The sequence below is a fragment of the Platalea leucorodia genome (genome assembly GCF_965183815.1).
Source record: "Platalea leucorodia genome assembly, chromosome: 22".
Classification (NCBI taxonomy): Eukaryota; Metazoa; Chordata; class Aves; order Pelecaniformes; family Threskiornithidae; genus Platalea; species Platalea leucorodia.
Genome location: NC_138844.1, coordinates 5,701,172 through 5,716,973, shown reverse-complemented (window position 1 = coordinate 5,716,973; position 15,802 = coordinate 5,701,172). Strand labels below are relative to the sequence as shown.

At 69.3% G+C, this 15,802-nt stretch overlaps 3 protein-coding genes across 3 annotated transcripts; 1 reads left to right on the top strand and 2 right to left on the bottom strand.

The window, feature by feature from the left end:
* Positions 1-393: 393 nt before the first annotated feature.
* LOC309599785 (transcription factor CP2-like protein 1) lies at positions 394-4,374 on the bottom strand (the record flags this gene model as incomplete). Its single annotated transcript, XM_082331588.1, is given in 16 exon segments — positions 394-431; positions 505-556; positions 737-882; positions 963-1,042; positions 1,167-1,257; positions 1,342-1,435; positions 1,567-1,618; positions 1,691-1,788; positions 1,875-1,985; positions 2,285-2,437; positions 2,546-2,652; positions 2,729-2,856; positions 2,858-2,973; positions 3,888-3,961; positions 4,051-4,202; positions 4,292-4,374. Coding segments are annotated over 16 exon segments (1,575 nt in total).
* A 1,081-nt stretch (positions 4,375-5,455) lies between these two features.
* STAC2 (SH3 and cysteine rich domain 2) lies at positions 5,456-9,098 on the top strand (the record flags this gene model as incomplete). Its single annotated transcript, XM_082332192.1, is given in 12 exon segments — positions 5,456-5,539; positions 6,226-6,306; positions 6,308-6,419; positions 6,531-6,628; positions 6,932-7,013; positions 7,137-7,234; positions 7,469-7,524; positions 8,237-8,334; positions 8,434-8,485; positions 8,587-8,765; positions 8,898-9,006; positions 9,008-9,098. Coding segments are annotated over 12 exon segments (1,140 nt in total).
* A 1,820-nt stretch (positions 9,099-10,918) lies between these two features.
* RPL19 (ribosomal protein L19) lies at positions 10,919-13,827 on the bottom strand. The gene is made up of 6 exons (XM_082331986.1): positions 13,680-13,827; positions 13,167-13,273; positions 12,583-12,705; positions 12,221-12,341; positions 11,794-11,904; positions 10,919-11,114 (listed from the first exon to the last, which is right to left on the bottom strand). The coding sequence occupies exons 1-6, from the start codon at positions 13,682-13,684 to the stop codon at positions 10,991-10,993; spliced, it is 591 nt and encodes a 196-aa protein (XP_082188112.1). The 5' UTR covers positions 13,685-13,827; the 3' UTR covers positions 10,919-10,990.
* Positions 13,828-15,802: the final 1,975 nt, after the last annotated feature.

The following is a 15,802-nucleotide window of genomic DNA, read 5'->3' as shown; positions in this document are numbered from 1 at the left end:
CCGCGGCGGGCGCGGGACCCCCGGGACCCCTCGCCCAAACCCCAGCAGGCGCCGCAGGGACGAGGCCGCGCTTGGGGCTGGCTCGCTCCGTCCTTTAATACAAAACAGGGACGAGGCGAAGGCAACGCGGTGGGTGCGGGGATGCAGCTGCCATCAGCACAGGGAGAAAGAGATGGCGGCAAGCGAGGCCGGGACCCCTTCTTCTCGCCCCTCTCTCTGCGCCGAGGGGTCTGTCGAGCCCGGCAGGGACAGAGGGAGGGCGAGCTGCGCTTGCAGGAGGGGCTCTTGGGGACGGTGCCAGCCTGGGGCTCCTCTCTCCATCCCTGCACGTCTCGCTCCGGCACCGGTGGGAGATCTCCCTTCCCAGGGGTGATGCAGCTCGGGGGCCGGGTCCTACCGCAGCACCAGGTGGTACCCCTCCGGGCCGGGCGCTGCCCAGAGACGCGGCTCAGCCGGGGCCATCGTCCCCTGCCCAGCTCCGCTTGCCCGTGGCCGCCGCGTTACCTTTGCCGATGGCCACCATGAAGCACGTCTCATCCAGGAGGTTCCTGATCATCTGCGGGGCCGCGGGGCGAGGTGAGGGGGGCCGTGTCCCGTCCCACAGCCCGGACCCCCGTCCTGCTGCAGCCAGGGGCACCCACAGGGGCTGAGCCTCGCTGGGAGCAGGTTGGGGACCCCGAGGGGCCGGGGTGGCTGCGGCGTCCGGCACCGCTCGGGTGTCCCCCCTGGTCCTTACCATGTCGCTGACGAGGATGTGGATGCCGGAGGGTCCCTGCCGCGACACCCGCTGGATCTGGCCCACGGGCAGCCCCAGCAGCTCGGCCAGCTTCCCGGTCAGCTCGGCCACCGTCAGCTCCTCCAGGTGCACCTCCTGGTACAGCCCTGGGGACGGGACGAGGACGGGGAGGGGGCGGTGAGCGCGGACCCTCCGTCCCCACGCCGCCCCACGCCACCCCCCGTACCTGAGCATCCATCCTCCGCGCCCTCGGCGCCGCCGGCGGGCTCCCGCGACACGTAGAGGGTCAGCCGGGGACGTGGGCACCTGCGGAGCAGCGAGGGGTCTGGCGGGGGGCGCGGGACCCGGCCAGGCACCGCCGGCACCGCGGAGGCTCCCGGGGGTCCCCGGAAAGAGGCATCATGGAGCCCCGCGGGGTGTCCGAGCCCACCTGCCCGTCAGCGCGTTGCAGAGGCGGATGCCGTCGGGGGCTCCGCAGATCTGGATCAGGTCCCTGCGGGAGAGCTTCAGCAGGTCGGCGCCTGCGGACAGCGGGGCTCAGGGGGGTCACGGCCGCGGGGGCTGGCTCTGCCCCCGCCCTGGCCCCAAGCTGCCCGCGGCCTCACCTGCGAAGCTGGCGAAGATGCGGGTGTAGGCGGAGAAGCGGCGCTTGTGCAGCCACTGCTGCGTCTCCAAGGGGGATGCGCAGGGGCTCAGCGCCTGCCGGCAGCGGGAGCGGAGCCTCAGCCAGGGCATGAGCTGAGCGGGGACGTTCTCAGCCCAACCGGCCTCTTGGGGGGGGCCACGGGGGGCTATAGGGGTGCACGAGGCTGCACCCATGGCACCCTCACCTCGCCAGGACTCTCCACGGGGCTCTCGGCAGCGCAGGGCGACACGCACACCCTGCGGGGAGAGGGGCCGGGGCTGAGCAGGGGACCCCAGCGCGGGGTGGGGGTCCGGGGGGGCTCCGCTTACCTCTCCGGGCTCAGCAGCTTGAAGGGGTGAGGAGACGGCAGCCCCGGGGTGCCCGGGGGGCTGTGGGGTGCACCCAGCGTGTCCGGCCACGGGGCGCACTGAGGATGGAGGGAGGGGGTCAGGGGCTGCAGGGTCCCGGGGGGGTCCCCGGCCCACAGGGAGGGGTGCCAGGGCCGGGTCCCACCTCGGCCAGCACGGTGCTCTCGTAGGCCGGCTGGAATTTCTCCCGCTCCGGCACTGGCTGCTTCTCCACCTTCTCCCGGTCCGTCTTCTGCTTCCTGTCCGCTCCCTTGGGCTGCGCCGGGGGCCGTGAGCGTGGCCCCGGGACCACCGCCACGGCGGCCACAGGGACCCCAGACCCCCGGGAGCCCAGAGCCCCGGGCACCCAGATCCCTGAGGCACCCAGACCCCTGGGGTGCTCAGACCCCCGGGGTGCTCAGACCCCCATGCACCCACCCCCCGTGCAGCACCCAGCCCCTCGTGCATCCAGCCTGCGGGGTGCCGCAGCGGGCGCTGCCCCGCGCTCGGAGCGGGGTTTGCCAGCAACGGGGGGCACCGGTCGCCCTGGGGTCACTGGTGCCCCCCCCCCAGTACCTTGAACACCTTGACGAGGCAGCTGGCAGAGTGGAGGTGCTCGGGGGGGTCCCCCTTGCCCCCCGCCCCGAAGGTGTCGATCTGGATGCGGAAGGGGACGCCTTTCTCCCCCCCGTTCTTCCGCAGCGTGAACTCGGTGCTGATGCAGTGAACCTGGCCGGGGACCGAGGGGTCGGGGGCGGCCGCCGTGGCCCCCCCAGGCCCCCCAGGCCCCCCCAGACCCCCCAGGCCCCCCAGGCCCCCACCAGGCCTGGCTCCCACCTGCACGAAGACAGACGTCCGCCTCGAGGGGTCCCAGAGGAACTCCACCGTGTTGAGCAGCGTGGGGTGGATTTGGGGTTCGAGGATGCCGACGGAGAGGGGGACGTCTGCGGGAGGGGGGTGAGCACGGCCCCCCAGCCCCCCCAGCCCCTCCCCGGCCCCCCACCCGCCGCCGGCACCCACCGATGTCGAGGATGCGATCGCCCGGGCGGCTCCACCGCCAGCCCTCCAGCTGCTGCTGCTCCGAGTACTGCAGCCGCCGGTCGTGGAAGACCACCCGCACCACGCTCTGCGTGGCAGGATCAGGCCCGCGCCACCAGCCGCGGCTGCGGGCTGAGCCCACGGCCCCGCGCCCCACGGAGAGGTGGGGCTGGAGCAGGGCTGAGCTGGGCTGAACTGGGGCTGGAGCAGGGCTGAGCTGGGCTGAACTGGGGCTGAGCTGGGGCTGGAGCAGGGCTGAGCTGGGCTGAACTGGGGCTGAGCTGGGGCTGGAGCAGGGCTGAACTGGGGCTGAACTGGGGCTGGATCATGGCTGAACTGGGGCTGAACTGGGGTTGAACTGGGACTGGATCAGGGATGAGCTGGGGCTGAGCTGGGGCTGAACTGGGGCTGGACTGGGGCTGGACTGGGGCTGGACTGGGGCTGGATCATGGCTGAACTGGGGCTGAACTGGGGTTGAACTGGGGCTGGATCAGGGATGAGCTGGGGCTGAGTTGGGGCTGAACTGGGGCTGAACCGGGGCTGTACTGGGGCTGAGCTGGGGCTGGAGCAGGGCTGAGCTGGGGCTGAGCTGAGGCTGAGCTGAGGCTGAACTGGGGCTGAACTGGGGCTGGACCGGGGCTGAGCTGGGGCTGAACTGGGGTTGAACTGGGGCTGAACTGGGGCTGGATCAGGGATGAGCTGGGGCTGAGCTGGGGCTGAACTGGGGCTGAACCGGGGCTGTACTGGGGCTGAGCTGGGGCTGGAGCAGGGCTGAGCTGGGGCTGGAGCAGGGCTGGAGCAGGGCTGAGCTGAGGCTGAGCTGAGGCTGAGCTGAGGCTGAACTGGGGCTGAACTGGGGCTGGATCACGGCTGAACTGGGGCTGAGCTGGGGCTGGACCGGGGCTGAGCTGGGGCTGAACTGGGGTTGAACTGGGGCTAAACTGGCGCTGGATCAGGGCTGAGCTGGGGCTGAGCTGGGGCTGGGCTGGGGCTGGACTGGGGCTGAGCTGGGGCTGGATCAGGGATGAGCTGGGGCTGAGCTGGGGCTGAACTGGGGCTAACTGGGACTTCAGGTCACAGCTTTGCCCCAGGGTTTGCCCCGAGGCTTCACCCCAGTTTTTGGGGGTCCCCCCCGTCTCACCTTGAGCATCCTCCGTCCCTCCCCGCCCGGGTCCCCCCGGGGGTTCCCCATCATGCGCAGCTCGTACGACTGCCCTGCGGGGGCGGGGGGGGGCAAAAGTGGGTGCTGAGCCCTTGGAGGGGGGGTCCCACGCCCCGGGGTGCCCCCAGCCCCCCCAGCTCACCCTGGTTGAGGTAGGTGAGGGTCTCCTCGTGGTGCCGGACGGCGGGAGAAGTTGGGGCGCAGAGCACGTACTGGAAAGCCGGGCAGGGGGGCTGCGAGGTGGAGATGCCGTTGGGTTCCTCCTGCTTCAGGTAGGGCAGCACGGGGGGGTCCCTGCGAGAAACACCCCCCCCCCGAGGGTGGGCACCCAGCTGTGCCTCAGTTTCCCCAAAAGCAAGGGCTGCTTTAGGGTTGGGGGGTACCTGAGCAGCCCAGGGCCGGGGATGGGGTACATCTCCCCAGGACTGGACCAGTAGTGGTCAGGCTGACCATGCCAGAAGAGCATGGTGGGGGTGTCCGGGGGGGGCACACACAGGGTGACAGCAGGGAGGGACAGGTTGGTCCCCCCCCACTTTTATAGGCACGGGGAGGGGTGGTGAGAGCGGGGCTGGCCCAGTTTGGCCCAGTTGGGTCCAGTTTGGGGAGGCAGTTGACAGTAAATAGTGGGGGGGGGCCTGTGTTTGTTGTCAATACAAAGTGGGGGGGACATCGGGGGGGACACGCGTGGGGCTGTTCTCGGGGGGGCTCCCGCTGGCCAAACTGGTCAAACTGGCCAGCGGGAGCCCCCCCAAGGGCAGCCCCTGCGTGTCCCCCCCCAGCCGTGCCCTGTCCCCTTCTCCCAGCCCAGCCAAGGACATCTGCCCCCCCCGGCCCCCCCCCGCCATTCCAGTCCACCCAGCCCAGGGCGAGGAGCCAAGGCCGCCCTGCGCCAGCCCGCGGCCCCGCTGCCTTTCGGTCCCTCTCATTTCGCCCAGATTTGGCTCATTTGGGGGGAGAAAAAGGGGGGGCTGCTCGTGTGGGGCGCTGCCCCCCCCCGGGTGTCGGTGGAGGGGTAGGGGGTGCTAAGGGGGGGGGATATGGGTGCTGCCCCCCTCCCCTTGGGGGGGTGAATGGAGTGTTAAAGGGGGGGTCCATGGGTGTCGTCCCCCCCCCCCCAGGGTGTAAATGGGGGGGGTCCATGGGTGCCGCCCCCCCGGGTGTAAATGGGGGGGTCCATGGGTGCTGCCCCCCCAGGGGACAAGGGTGGGACATGAGCGCAGACCCCCTCGGGATATCGGGGAGGGGGAATGGGTGCTGCCCCCCAAGTGTCAATGGGGGGGTCCCTGGGTGCTGCCCCCCCCCCGGGCTGCCAATGGGGGGGTACCCAGGGCCCCCCCCGTATGCGACACCTGATGATGGGGGGGGGCAAGCCCCGCCCTATGGGGGCCGGCGGCCAATGGGCAGCCAAAGATTAGCATATCTCTCCATCACCCCCCGGTGGGGTGGGGCCGGCGGCAGCTTGAGCGCGGCGCTGTCGCGACCGGGTCGCGGCGCTGTCGCGACAGCGCGGGGCGGGGGGGGGGGGGGCTGGGGGGCGTGGCGGGCGCATGACGGAGCCGCCCGGGGAGAGCGAACCGGCGGGGCCCCCCGAGCCGCCCCCCGCCGGCCCCGGGGCCGGGCACGGCAGCAAGGTACGGCCGGGGGGGGGGGGTGTACGGGGGGGGAGTGTGCAAGGGGGGTGACCGTGCACCCCGTCCCGGGCGCTTTCGGCCGCTTTTGGGGTGTCGCTGGGGGGGTTCAGCCCCGGAGCTGCCCCGGTCCCCCCCCCGGCTGCCCCCCCCCCCCCCCCGGTCCCCGGCCGGGCTGGGCTGCTGCAGCGGGGGGGCCCCTCCCTGCCATCCCTGGGGGGGTCCCTGCCAGCCTATGAGGGGTCCCCCCGTCCCCTCCCGGGGTCCCTGCCACCCCTGGGGGTCCCTGCCGCCCGCGGGGGGTCTCTGCCACCCCTGGGGAGGTCCCTGCCAGCCTTTGGGGGGTCCCCCGTCCCCTCCCGGGGTCCCTGCCACCCCTGGGGGGGTCTCTGCCACCCGCGGGGGGGTCCCTGCCAGCCTTTGGGGGGTCCCCCATCCCCTCCCGGGGTCCCTGCCAGCCTTTGAGGGGTCCTTGCCACCCCTGGGGGGGTCCCTGCCACCCTTGGGGGGTCTCTGCCACCCCTGGGGAGGTCCCTGCCAGCCTTTGGGGGGTCCCCTCATCCCCTCCCGGGGTCCCTGCCACCCCTGGGGGGGTCCCTGCCACCCGCGGGGGGGTCCCTGCCAGCCTTTGGGGGGTCCCCCATCCGCTCCCGGGGTCCCTGCCACCCCCGGGGGGGTCCCTCCGGCAGATGCAGCGGCTGAAGCGGTCGCTGTCCCTCCGGACGCTGCTGCGGAGCAAGAGCGTGGAGAGCCTCTTCCCGCGGCCGGGCGGGGGGGGGGCCGGGCCCGGGGACCCCCCCGTCCCCCCCGCGGCCGCACGGCTTCCAGCAGTACGTCTTCAAGAAGCATTGCCCCTGCGAGCTGTGCCGGCAGCTCATCGCAGGTGGGTCCGGGGGTGCATGGGGGGGGTCCGGGGGTGCATGGGGGGGTCCGGGGGTGCATGGGGGGGGTCAGCCCCTGCCCCTGGCCGTGACCCCCCCCTCGCTGCCCGCAGGCAACTCGCGGCAGGGCCTGCGGTGCAAGGCGTGCAAGGCCGGCGTGCACCTCTGGTGCTCCCAGGGGATCTCGCACCAGCAGTGCCCCGGCAAGACGGTACGTGCTGCTGGGGGGCACGCAGCCCTGCCAGCCCCCCAGCCCCCCCCGCCGCAGCCCCCCCCCAGGGGGCCTGCAGGCACCGGGGCGCGTGGCTGCGCACACGCGTGTGCGCCGGGATGCGTGCCCACGGGCACGGGTGGGCACAGAGGTGTCGGCGCGTGTGCGAGCACCCCCCCGCTGTGCGCACGGGGGTCCCCGGCCCCAGGGCCGCGCTCAGTCCCAGCCCCCCCAGCTCTGCCCCCCCCGTGCCCGGGGGTGCTGGGTGCCCCTTTTCCCCAAACCCCCTGGTTTTTCCCCCAGGCCACCTCTTTCCGCCGCAATTTCAGCTCCCCCCTGCTGCTGCCGGAGCAGGGGGGCTCCGCGCAGGGTGACCCCCCCCCAGGTGAGCCCCCCCGGCCCCGGCTGCACCGCGGAGCCAGCCTGCACCCACCATTGGGTGCAGCCCCTCCCTGGGGCGCAGGCTGGGCTGGGGGGGCCCTGACACCCCCCGTCGTCATCCCCGCAGACCCCAGTGCGAGGGTGGACCCGGTGTACGAGGCGCTGCGGTTCGGCACCTCCCTGGCACACGGCGCTGGCCCGGCGGAGCTGCCCCCCGGCACCCAGGTACCCCCCAGGGCTGGGGAGGGGTGGGGGGCACTGTGGGGGTGCGGGACCCCCCCAGCCCTCCCTGTGCTCTAGGGTGAGAAGGCGGCGGCCGGGGAGGAGAGCTGGGACGCCCCGAGCGGCACGGGGAGCCCGAGCGGCGGCGGTAAGGGGGTGGCACTGGGGTGGGGGCCGAGGTGGGGGCCTGACTGGGGGGGTCGGGGCTGACTCTGTCCCCCCGTCCGTCTGTCTCAGCAGCTGTCACCCCAGCAGAGAGGGACGGTGTGGAGGAGAAGAGCCCTGGGCAGCAGGTGGGGGTCTGCGGGGGGTGGGATGGGGGTGAAGGGTGGGACCGGGGGGCTCGGGTGATGCCCGGGGGCCATGGGGCAGTGGGATGGGGCTGGGAGCATCAGGATGGGGGTGAAGGGTGGGACCGGGGGGCTCGGGTGATGCCCCGGGGCCGTGGGGCAGTGAGATGGGGCTGGGGGCATGAGGATGGGGGTGAAGGGTGGGACTGGGGGGCTCGGGTGATGCCCGGGGGCCGTGGGGCAGTGGGATGGGGCTGGGGGCATCAGGATGGGGGTGAAGGGTGGGACCGGGGGGCTCGGGTGATGGCCCGGGGCCGTGGGGCAGTGGGATGGGGCTGGGGGCATGAGGATGGGGGTGAAGGGTGGGACTGGGGGGCTCGGGTGATGCCCAGGGGCCGTGGGGCAGTGGGATGGGGCTGGGGGCATGAGGATGGGGGTGAAGGGTGGGACCGGGGGGCTCGGGCGATGCCCCGGGGCTGTGGGGCAGTGGGATGGGGCTGGGGGCATGAGGATGGGGGTGAAGGGTGGGACCGGGGGGCTCGGGTGATGCCCCGGGGCCGTGGGGCAGTGGGATGGGGCTGGGGGCATCAGGACGGGGCTGCAGGGCACAAGGGACGGGGCGCTGGAAGGGGGCTGGGGGCAGCGGGGTGGGGCACTGGCACGGGGCTGGGGGCCGTGGGGCAGGGCCGTGGGGCAGAGCGGGCCGTGTCCGCAGGCTGCCCGGCGGCCGGCGCGGTGGGATGGGGCACCCATGTTCTCCTACGTGGCTCTCTACAAGTTCGTGCCCCAGGAGCACCAGGACCTGGCGCTGCAGTGAGTGGGGAGGGGGTCGGCGGGGCGGGGGGGGCCGGGCCCAGGGGGGCAGCGGAGGGGGGGACACCCCCACGCTGCCCCACGCCTCCCTCCCCCCAGGCCCGGGGACAGGGTCACGCTGGTGGACGACTCCAACGAGGACTGGTGGAAGGTCAGGGGGGCCGTGGGGGTCTCGGGGGGATCACACCGGGGTGGCCGGGAGCCCGGGGCCCGTTGTGGCCCCGCCGCGTGCCGGGGTGGCCACTGGTGCAGCGAGCGCGGGGGGTCTCAGCCGCCGCTCGGCCGCGCCGCAGGGGAAGGTGGGCGACCGGCTGGGCTTCTTCCCGGCCAACTTCGTCCAGCGCGTCCGTCCCGGCGAGAGCGTCTGGAGGAGCTGCCGGGCCGTGCAGGGCGACAAGGAGCAGGGGCGCATGAGCCTCAGGGAGAACCAGGTAGGGGGGGACCCCGCCGGTGCCGGCACCTTGCTGCCCTGGGGTGCACCGAGTTGGGTCCGTCGAGAGCGGGGCGATGCCAGGGCTGTGCCCCGCTGCCCATCCATCCGTCTGTCTGTCTGCCCGTCCCAGATCTGCGTCGGCGTGGGCAGGACCCAGGGCCTCGTCCGGGTGACCAGCGGGAAGAAGCGGGGGCTGGTCCCCGCCGAGGCGCTGACCGAGATCTGAGGGGCAGCGTCCGGCCCCCCACCCCAGTGTCCCCGTCCCCATCCCGGCGTCTCCACCTCCCCCGGATCACCGCACCTCAGGAAGCCCCCTCCGGGTGGCACTTGACCCCCAGCCGTGCCCGGGGGCCTGTCCCCAGCGTCCCCATCCCTGGGGGTCCGGCCCGAGGCACGTGCTCGGCTGGCAGGGGGCAGGGGACACGGGGTGGCCCCCGGGGTGGCCCCCAGGGTGGCCCTGCCCGCAGCCGGGGCACCCACACGGCTGCTCCTAACCCTCGCGTGCGCCCGTCGGCGTGCGCAGCCGCAGCGCGCGCGGCAGCGCGGGTGTGCAAATCCCCGTGGGTACAGCCGGGCACGCGCGGGTGCAGCTCCACGCGGGCGCTCCCGAGCCAGACCCATACCTGTGCGCTAACACACGCGTGTGCAGCCCCACACGCGGGTGCCCTGCCCGGCTGCCGCGCGCTCGGCTCGCCCAAGCAATAACCCCCGTGCCCGGGCAGCGCCCGGCCCCGCTCCCGGGATGCTCCAGCCTGAGATCCGAAATTAAACGCTGCTGCCACCGCCGCCGTGGTGTTGGTGCCACCAGGTCATTTTTTCTGCGCCGGCCGGAGGAGCTTCGGCGCCGGTGTCCCCCTCCCTGAGTGTCTTGTGTCCCCTTGCCTTGCTGCCGTCCCCGTGGGCTACCACGTGCCACCCGCCGTGGACACCGGGGCTGTTTTCTGGCCGCATGAGTCACGCCATGGCCGCCGCGGTGAGTCACCGGCGGTGGAGCCGGCGGCAGGGCCAAGGACGCGGCGGGCACTGCGGGCACATCGGGGTGTCCCGGCGCAGGACGGGGGTGACGCCTGGGGACACTGTGCATGGGGATGGCACGGGGCGCGCAGCGGGGGCAACCGGCCCCTCCAGCCCTGTGCCCAGGTGGCCCCATCACCTGTGTGATGAGGTGGGAGGGTCTCAGCTGGGTTTCCTGTGGGTGGGGACCCCTCCCCAGCTTATAAAGCCCCAGGGATGGTGCAGGGCTTGTGGGGGGAGGCTGCTCCTGGCTGCCCCTGCGGCGTGGGAACGGCGGTGCCCGCGGGCGCGGGTTTGGTAAGGAGCCGCCTGGGGAGGCGTGGGGTGTCCTGGAGCGAGTACGGGGTGTCTGGAGGGGCCGGCCCCGGATCTGGGGGGGTCCCTGGTGCGAGCGCTGGCCCCAGCTCCCTCGCAGCGGCGCCTGGGGGTGCGCGGACCCCTGCCCCTGCACGAGTCCCGCCCTGCTGGGCGCCGCCTGAGGGGCCGGCGGGGCGGCTGTGGGAGCAGAGCCCCCCGAAAAGCTCCCCCCTGCTCGGTGGGCTCCGGCCCCGCCCCGAGGACCCGCGGGGCTGGGAACCTGCGCCCAAGGGTGCTGGCCCTGGCCCCTGCGCTCGGAAGCCCCCGGTGCCTTCAGCTGCCCCCGCCCCGAGGCCACTGCGGTCGGGTCCCTCCCCGGCTGAACTGCAGCAGGCTGGGAGCCGGTTTTGGCCACTAAAGGGAGGCTGAGGGCTCTGTGCCCCTGGCTCTGCCATCGGCCACCTCCCGTCGGGGTGGCTGGGGTCCTCGTTGGGCCCCGAGCCCTCCCGCACCACCCCCGGGGGGCTGCTGCCGGACCCTGCCCGGGCAGGGAGCCCCGGGGTGCGGTGGGTGGCAGGGGCGGCCCCCGACCCCTGCTCTCCCTCCAGGGCTCCCAGGGCAGCGCGGCGCTGGGGGCAGAGGCGTCGCAGCCCCGCTCGGGAGGGGGAAGGCGGCTGTGGCTGTGCCAGGACTGGCCGGCTCCGGCTGGCCCTCACCGACTGGTTTGGTTGCCAACACGCAGGGCGGTACCGCAGTGGGGAGCAGCAGGGCTTTCCCAGCCCTTCCCTCCTCCCCGTTCCAGAAACCCTGGAGAGAGAGAGAGATGCAGGACTCGGCGGGAGGAGTCCTGGATGCGGTGTTTTATTGACTGCTCCTGGATGGAAAACGCTATGTACACAAGACAGCCAGCGCTCACTTCTTGGTCTCCTCCTCCTTGGAGAGGGTCTTGATGATCTCCTCCTTCTTGGCTTGCAGGCGTTCCTCACGGCGCTTACGAGCCTCCTTGGTCTTGGACCTGCGAGCTTCCGCCTGGTCGCTGCAAGAAGTTAATTAAAGAGTTTATGAACGCGCAGGAATCGCCCTCGAGAAAGCCCTTACCGCCCGCCCCGGTCCCCTCTCGCTCCACCAAACCAGCCGCTGAAGCCGGCGCGGCTTGGCAGGCTCTGCTCCAGCGCCCGCGTGCCAGCCGCAGCCCTCGCTGCGGAGCCAGCGGCGCTGCCCTGGGCCGGCGCGGCCCCGAGCGAGGACGCTGGGCTCTGCCGCCTCCCCAGCGGAGGAGCTGGGATTCTGGCGCCGGGGACGGCCCCGTTTGGGCTGGCCGGGGTCACACACCTTTCCTAGAGACCAAGGTTAAGATAGCGGCTTTTTTTACCAAATACACAGCAGGATTTTGAAATCCATTGCCTCTTTCACCTCCCCCTGTCAATCATTTACTGATCCAAGCGGCCGGATCGGTAGATCTACCGGTTTACAGCTGTACAAGCTACTAACATCCGCTACGCCTGCAGCGCAAGGCGCAGAGCTCTGCCGGGATTATGTATTTCTCTGCTTCAAGCCAGCCCTACCCAGTTTTGGTTTGATTTTTCACCAGGGCTCCAGATCGAGCCACCAGCGACAGAAGCCACCGGGAATTACCTGCCTGCAGAGCTAATTAATAAAAAGCAATTGATTCTACAACCCACAAGACTGAAGCTTAACAGCGAGGCAGCACTTACGCCAAGAGCTTCTTGCGAGCTTTATCTGCCTTGAGCTTGTGGATGTGCTCCATCAGGATCCGCTTGTTCTTGAACACGTTACCCTTGACCTTCAGGTACAGGCTGTGATACCTAACGGAGCAGAACGGAACGGGCTGTAAACGAGGCTGCCCGGGAGATCAAACCACCGCGCAGCTTCCAGACATCCTGCACCCCTCCTGGCCCGGAGCAGCAACGCGCTCTGAAGCTGCTGCGCTGGCTCTGCCCTCTGCCCAGCAGGGAGAGGCCTCGTCTGGAGAACTGCCGGGATCAGCTCTCCGGTGCCATGCTTCCCGGAGAGGATTTACTTTCACCGGTCCGCACACCAAGGAGCTGGCTGCGGAAGCTGCATACAGCATGAAAGGTGTGGACACGCGACCCAAAGTTGGGCATGGCACGGCAGGCTTACATATGGCGGTCGATCTTCTTGGACTCCCTGTATCTGCGGAGCAGGCGCCTCAGAATTCGCATCCTCCTCATCCAGGTCACCTTCTCGGGCATACGAGCGTTGGCCGTACCCTTTCTCTTACCTAGAGAGGGAAAACAGGATGAGAACGAGGCCAAATTTCTGCAAGTTGAACAACAACCTTTTACTGGAGTGTTTAATCCTTCTCTTTACTTCAAGAAGAAAACTGTTGACGTACAAACCGTGCCTTTTTAGGCCCTGCCACAAGACTCTTGGAGATCGGTGCCCAATACAAGCTTGTAGGTGGACCACGTACCATGGAAAACAGATGTTGCTCCAGATGTCAGAGGGGAGCCAGCACTTACCGATGCCCATGTGCCTGCCCTTCCGGCGGGCCAAGGTGTTCTTCCTGCATCGGGCACGGGAGTGAACGGTCACGGGTTTGCGGATGATCAGACCATCCTTAATCAATTTCCGGATCTGCTGACCTATAGAAAGAAACTCCATGTTCAACACCTTATGTGCAATGAGGACACATCAGGCAAGTACAGGCTCCCACCCGGCTTGTACGAAAAGGATCCAACGGAAAGGACGAGCCAGACCTTCCCCCAGAGCCCCCCCATGCTGCTGCAGTTGCTCTCTTCCCCTCCCATTTCTCCCTCACTAGTTGTCTCGGGGGACACGAGATCGGGATCACGTACTACCGCTACCAAGAGCTCACCAGGCTCCGCATCGGTGCGCTGGGGAGCTCTGTAAATCCTGCTGACGGGGCTCATTTCCACCCTGAAGTGCAAAGGAGTTGCTCAAGCGTCAGAATTTTACCTAAGCCAACCTCACGGCTTTTTGACTAGCTCGGTAGCATCTTCCCATATCCCTGACGCATCCCTTTTCCACAGGGCAGCACAAGCGATGCGCAGCACGGCCGCGTCCGTGGGAGAGGATTACTTACGCGAGTTGGCGTTGGCGATCTCATTGGTTTCGTTGGGATCCAGCCAGACCTTTTTTTTGCCGCAGCGCAGGACGCTGGAGGCCAGCCTCTTCTGGAGCCGGAGCATACTGCGGAGAACCACGCACACAGCTCAGCGCCAACGCTCGCTCCCGCGGGCCTGAAGGCCCAGGACAGCCCGCGGCGGGTCTGCTGCGCGCAGGCCGCGCTGCTGGAATAGCCAAGGGCCCGAGAGCAGCGAGGCCAGCCCCGCTCAGCGGTCCTCTCCCTCCCTCCGCACCCCTGGGGCTCCCCTCAGCGCAGGCCCCGGCCGCCATTTCGCCCCCTCCCCAGCGTGCGGCCCAACCGCCATTTTCCCCCGAGGCCTGAGGAGGCCGCAGCCGCCTCACAGGGCCCCGAACCTCTCCGCAGCACAGCTGGGAAGCCCCCGCTATTGAGAGCACCCCGCCGGCCACCCCCGCTCCCCGTCGCTGGCGGGGCAGGCCCGGGGGGGGGCGGCGGAGCGCTGCCCCTCACCTCATGGCGGCGGCGGCCGGGCGCAGAGGAAGAGGCGGCGGGCCTGGCCCCGCCCACAGCCAGCGCCGCGGGGAGCGGCACGTACCACCCCGCTCCCGCCCCGCTCCGTCCCCGCGGCCGCGGGACGACCCGAAGCGCGGCGAGAGAAAGGCCGCGTGGGGTTGCTGGTGGGGAGGACAGACGGGGCGCCGGGGCCCACTCGGGACGTGGGAGAAGAGGCGAATTTCCCTCTTGATCCCCCCCCTCGCCGCGGGGTGGTACAGCCCGCGCCTGCGCGGCGGGCGGGGCCGGGCGGGCTCGGCGCATGCGCGGTGGCGTGGAGGAGGCGGCGGGCAGCACGTGGGTGAACGGGGAGGGGTGTAGGGAGCACTGGGATGCACTGGGATGTACTGGAGCGGAGCGGGGCTGGGGGTCGGGGCACGACCGGGGGCTGTGCAGGCAGGCAGGGGGGCTGCAGGGATCCCCCCTCCCCGCCGGTGGGCAGCGCAGGCCCCAGCCCTGCCTGGCCCTGCCCTGGGCCCGGCCCTGGCTGCAGGCCTCCCCTCACACCGGGGGCGGCGGGGGGTTGTCTGTCCCCAGCCCGGGTTCAGGCTCGTTGTTGGACCTGAGGAAACATGGGCGCAGGTTGCCCCTCCTCGCCCTCCCCGCCTGCCCGGGAAGCTGTAGGTTAGGAAGATTTTAACGTCAGCTTTGTCACGTTGCTTTTCGTAGCAAGAAATGGGATCTCCGTTTCTCCAGCGTTCGTCTGCAGTCGTTCCTTGTTTCCCAAGAAGTCATCCTGAAGGGCGGTGTGAATGTCGCGAGCTGGGATCTCAGATCCTGCTTCATTTCCACGTGTGGATCAAGTTCCACCTCTTTTGCAGTCACCGGCTTACGATGCTGCTTAGAAAAGGGAGGACTCACATTTTCCTGTGAAATAACCTCTTGGCAGGGGTGGTAACGGCTGCAGTGAGGGCTGGTGTTTGCAAAGAGCGTCTTACCTTCCCAGCAGTTTGCAATCGAAGGCACAAGTGAGGTCTGGAAGTGTCGGTGGCACCATTTGCAGTTGGAAAACCCCAGCCAGAATCGCCTCCCCAGAAAATGCTGTAGTGAGGCTTGGAATGGGCCCGGTGGCAAGTGCCGTCCTTCGTGTCGGAGAAACGACCCAGAAAAGTGCTGGAGCCTCTCCAGGAACAGATGGGTGAAGAGTTCCTGGAAGCAGGGAAAGCTTGCAGAATGATAATGTATAGATTGTAACTGGCCTAAAAACACAGGGGTTTCTCCGTGACTGAATTCCCGCTTTAAAGCAAACTTGTCCAGCAAAAATGTTGCTTTTTAACCACTCCGATGCTAAATAGCGCCAAAATTCATCATTTTGCAGTGATTCTTTTCCCTCCTTCCTTCCAACCGCTGAAGGTTGGGAGTGGTTGGAGAGTGAAAGCCCCCAAAGGCGCCTCGTTAAACACCCGAGACAAGATGCTAACGGTTCCTTTTGAATCTGGCGGCCGTAGCACAGTCAACATATGGCGTGACAAGAGGAGCCGATGGCAACAGATTTTTGGTTCATTTTGAGAGAAAAACACAGATAAACACAGGCTTTTGCTGTTTAAAAACTGACTCATCATTTTCATAAAACAAACAGCGAAATCTGGAGGCTCCTGAGACAGGAGAGTGGCTGAGTTTTAATTACCGGCCCGGGAGCGGCTCTGGGGTTTTACCGCTGGAAATCGATGTCCCGTAAAGCTTTTGGCCAGTTGTGTGGGCTGGAGACAGGAGATGGCATGCGAGACACGGGGGCACGCATGTCCCTGAGCCCTGTGGAAGTGTCACCTTGTGCTCCATGCTTTCCCAGGGAGCAGGGATGAAGAGACTGATCTGGCCCCAAATTCGAGGAGAGGTTTCAGCCCAGGTAGGGATGCTGCTGGTTGTGCCCAAGCCCCTCCAGAGAGGTCCGGGAAGGTCTGCCATCCCTCCTCCGCCTGCTCCGTTGCATCCTACCCTGGCCGGGCATGTCTGTAGCTCTGTGCCTGCCCAGCTTGCCTGTGGTCGCAGCAGCGGGCAGGGGCAGAGCGGGCACCCCGGTGAGCTCCCGTGAGGGAGCGCAGGCAGCGGCGGGGGGGGACCTGGGGAGCGGAGCAGCTCTG

Coding starts and splice junctions, on each gene's coding strand:
- RPL19 (XM_082331986.1), bottom strand. Junction 11,905..12,220: donor AAGAAGATCGACCGCCATAT/GTAAGCCTGCCG, acceptor CTGCTCCGTTAG/GTATCACAGCCTGTACCTGA. Junction 11,115..11,793: donor GCTCGCAAGAAGCTCTTGGC/GTAAGTGCTGCC, acceptor AACTTCTTGCAG/CGACCAGGCGGAAGCTCGCA.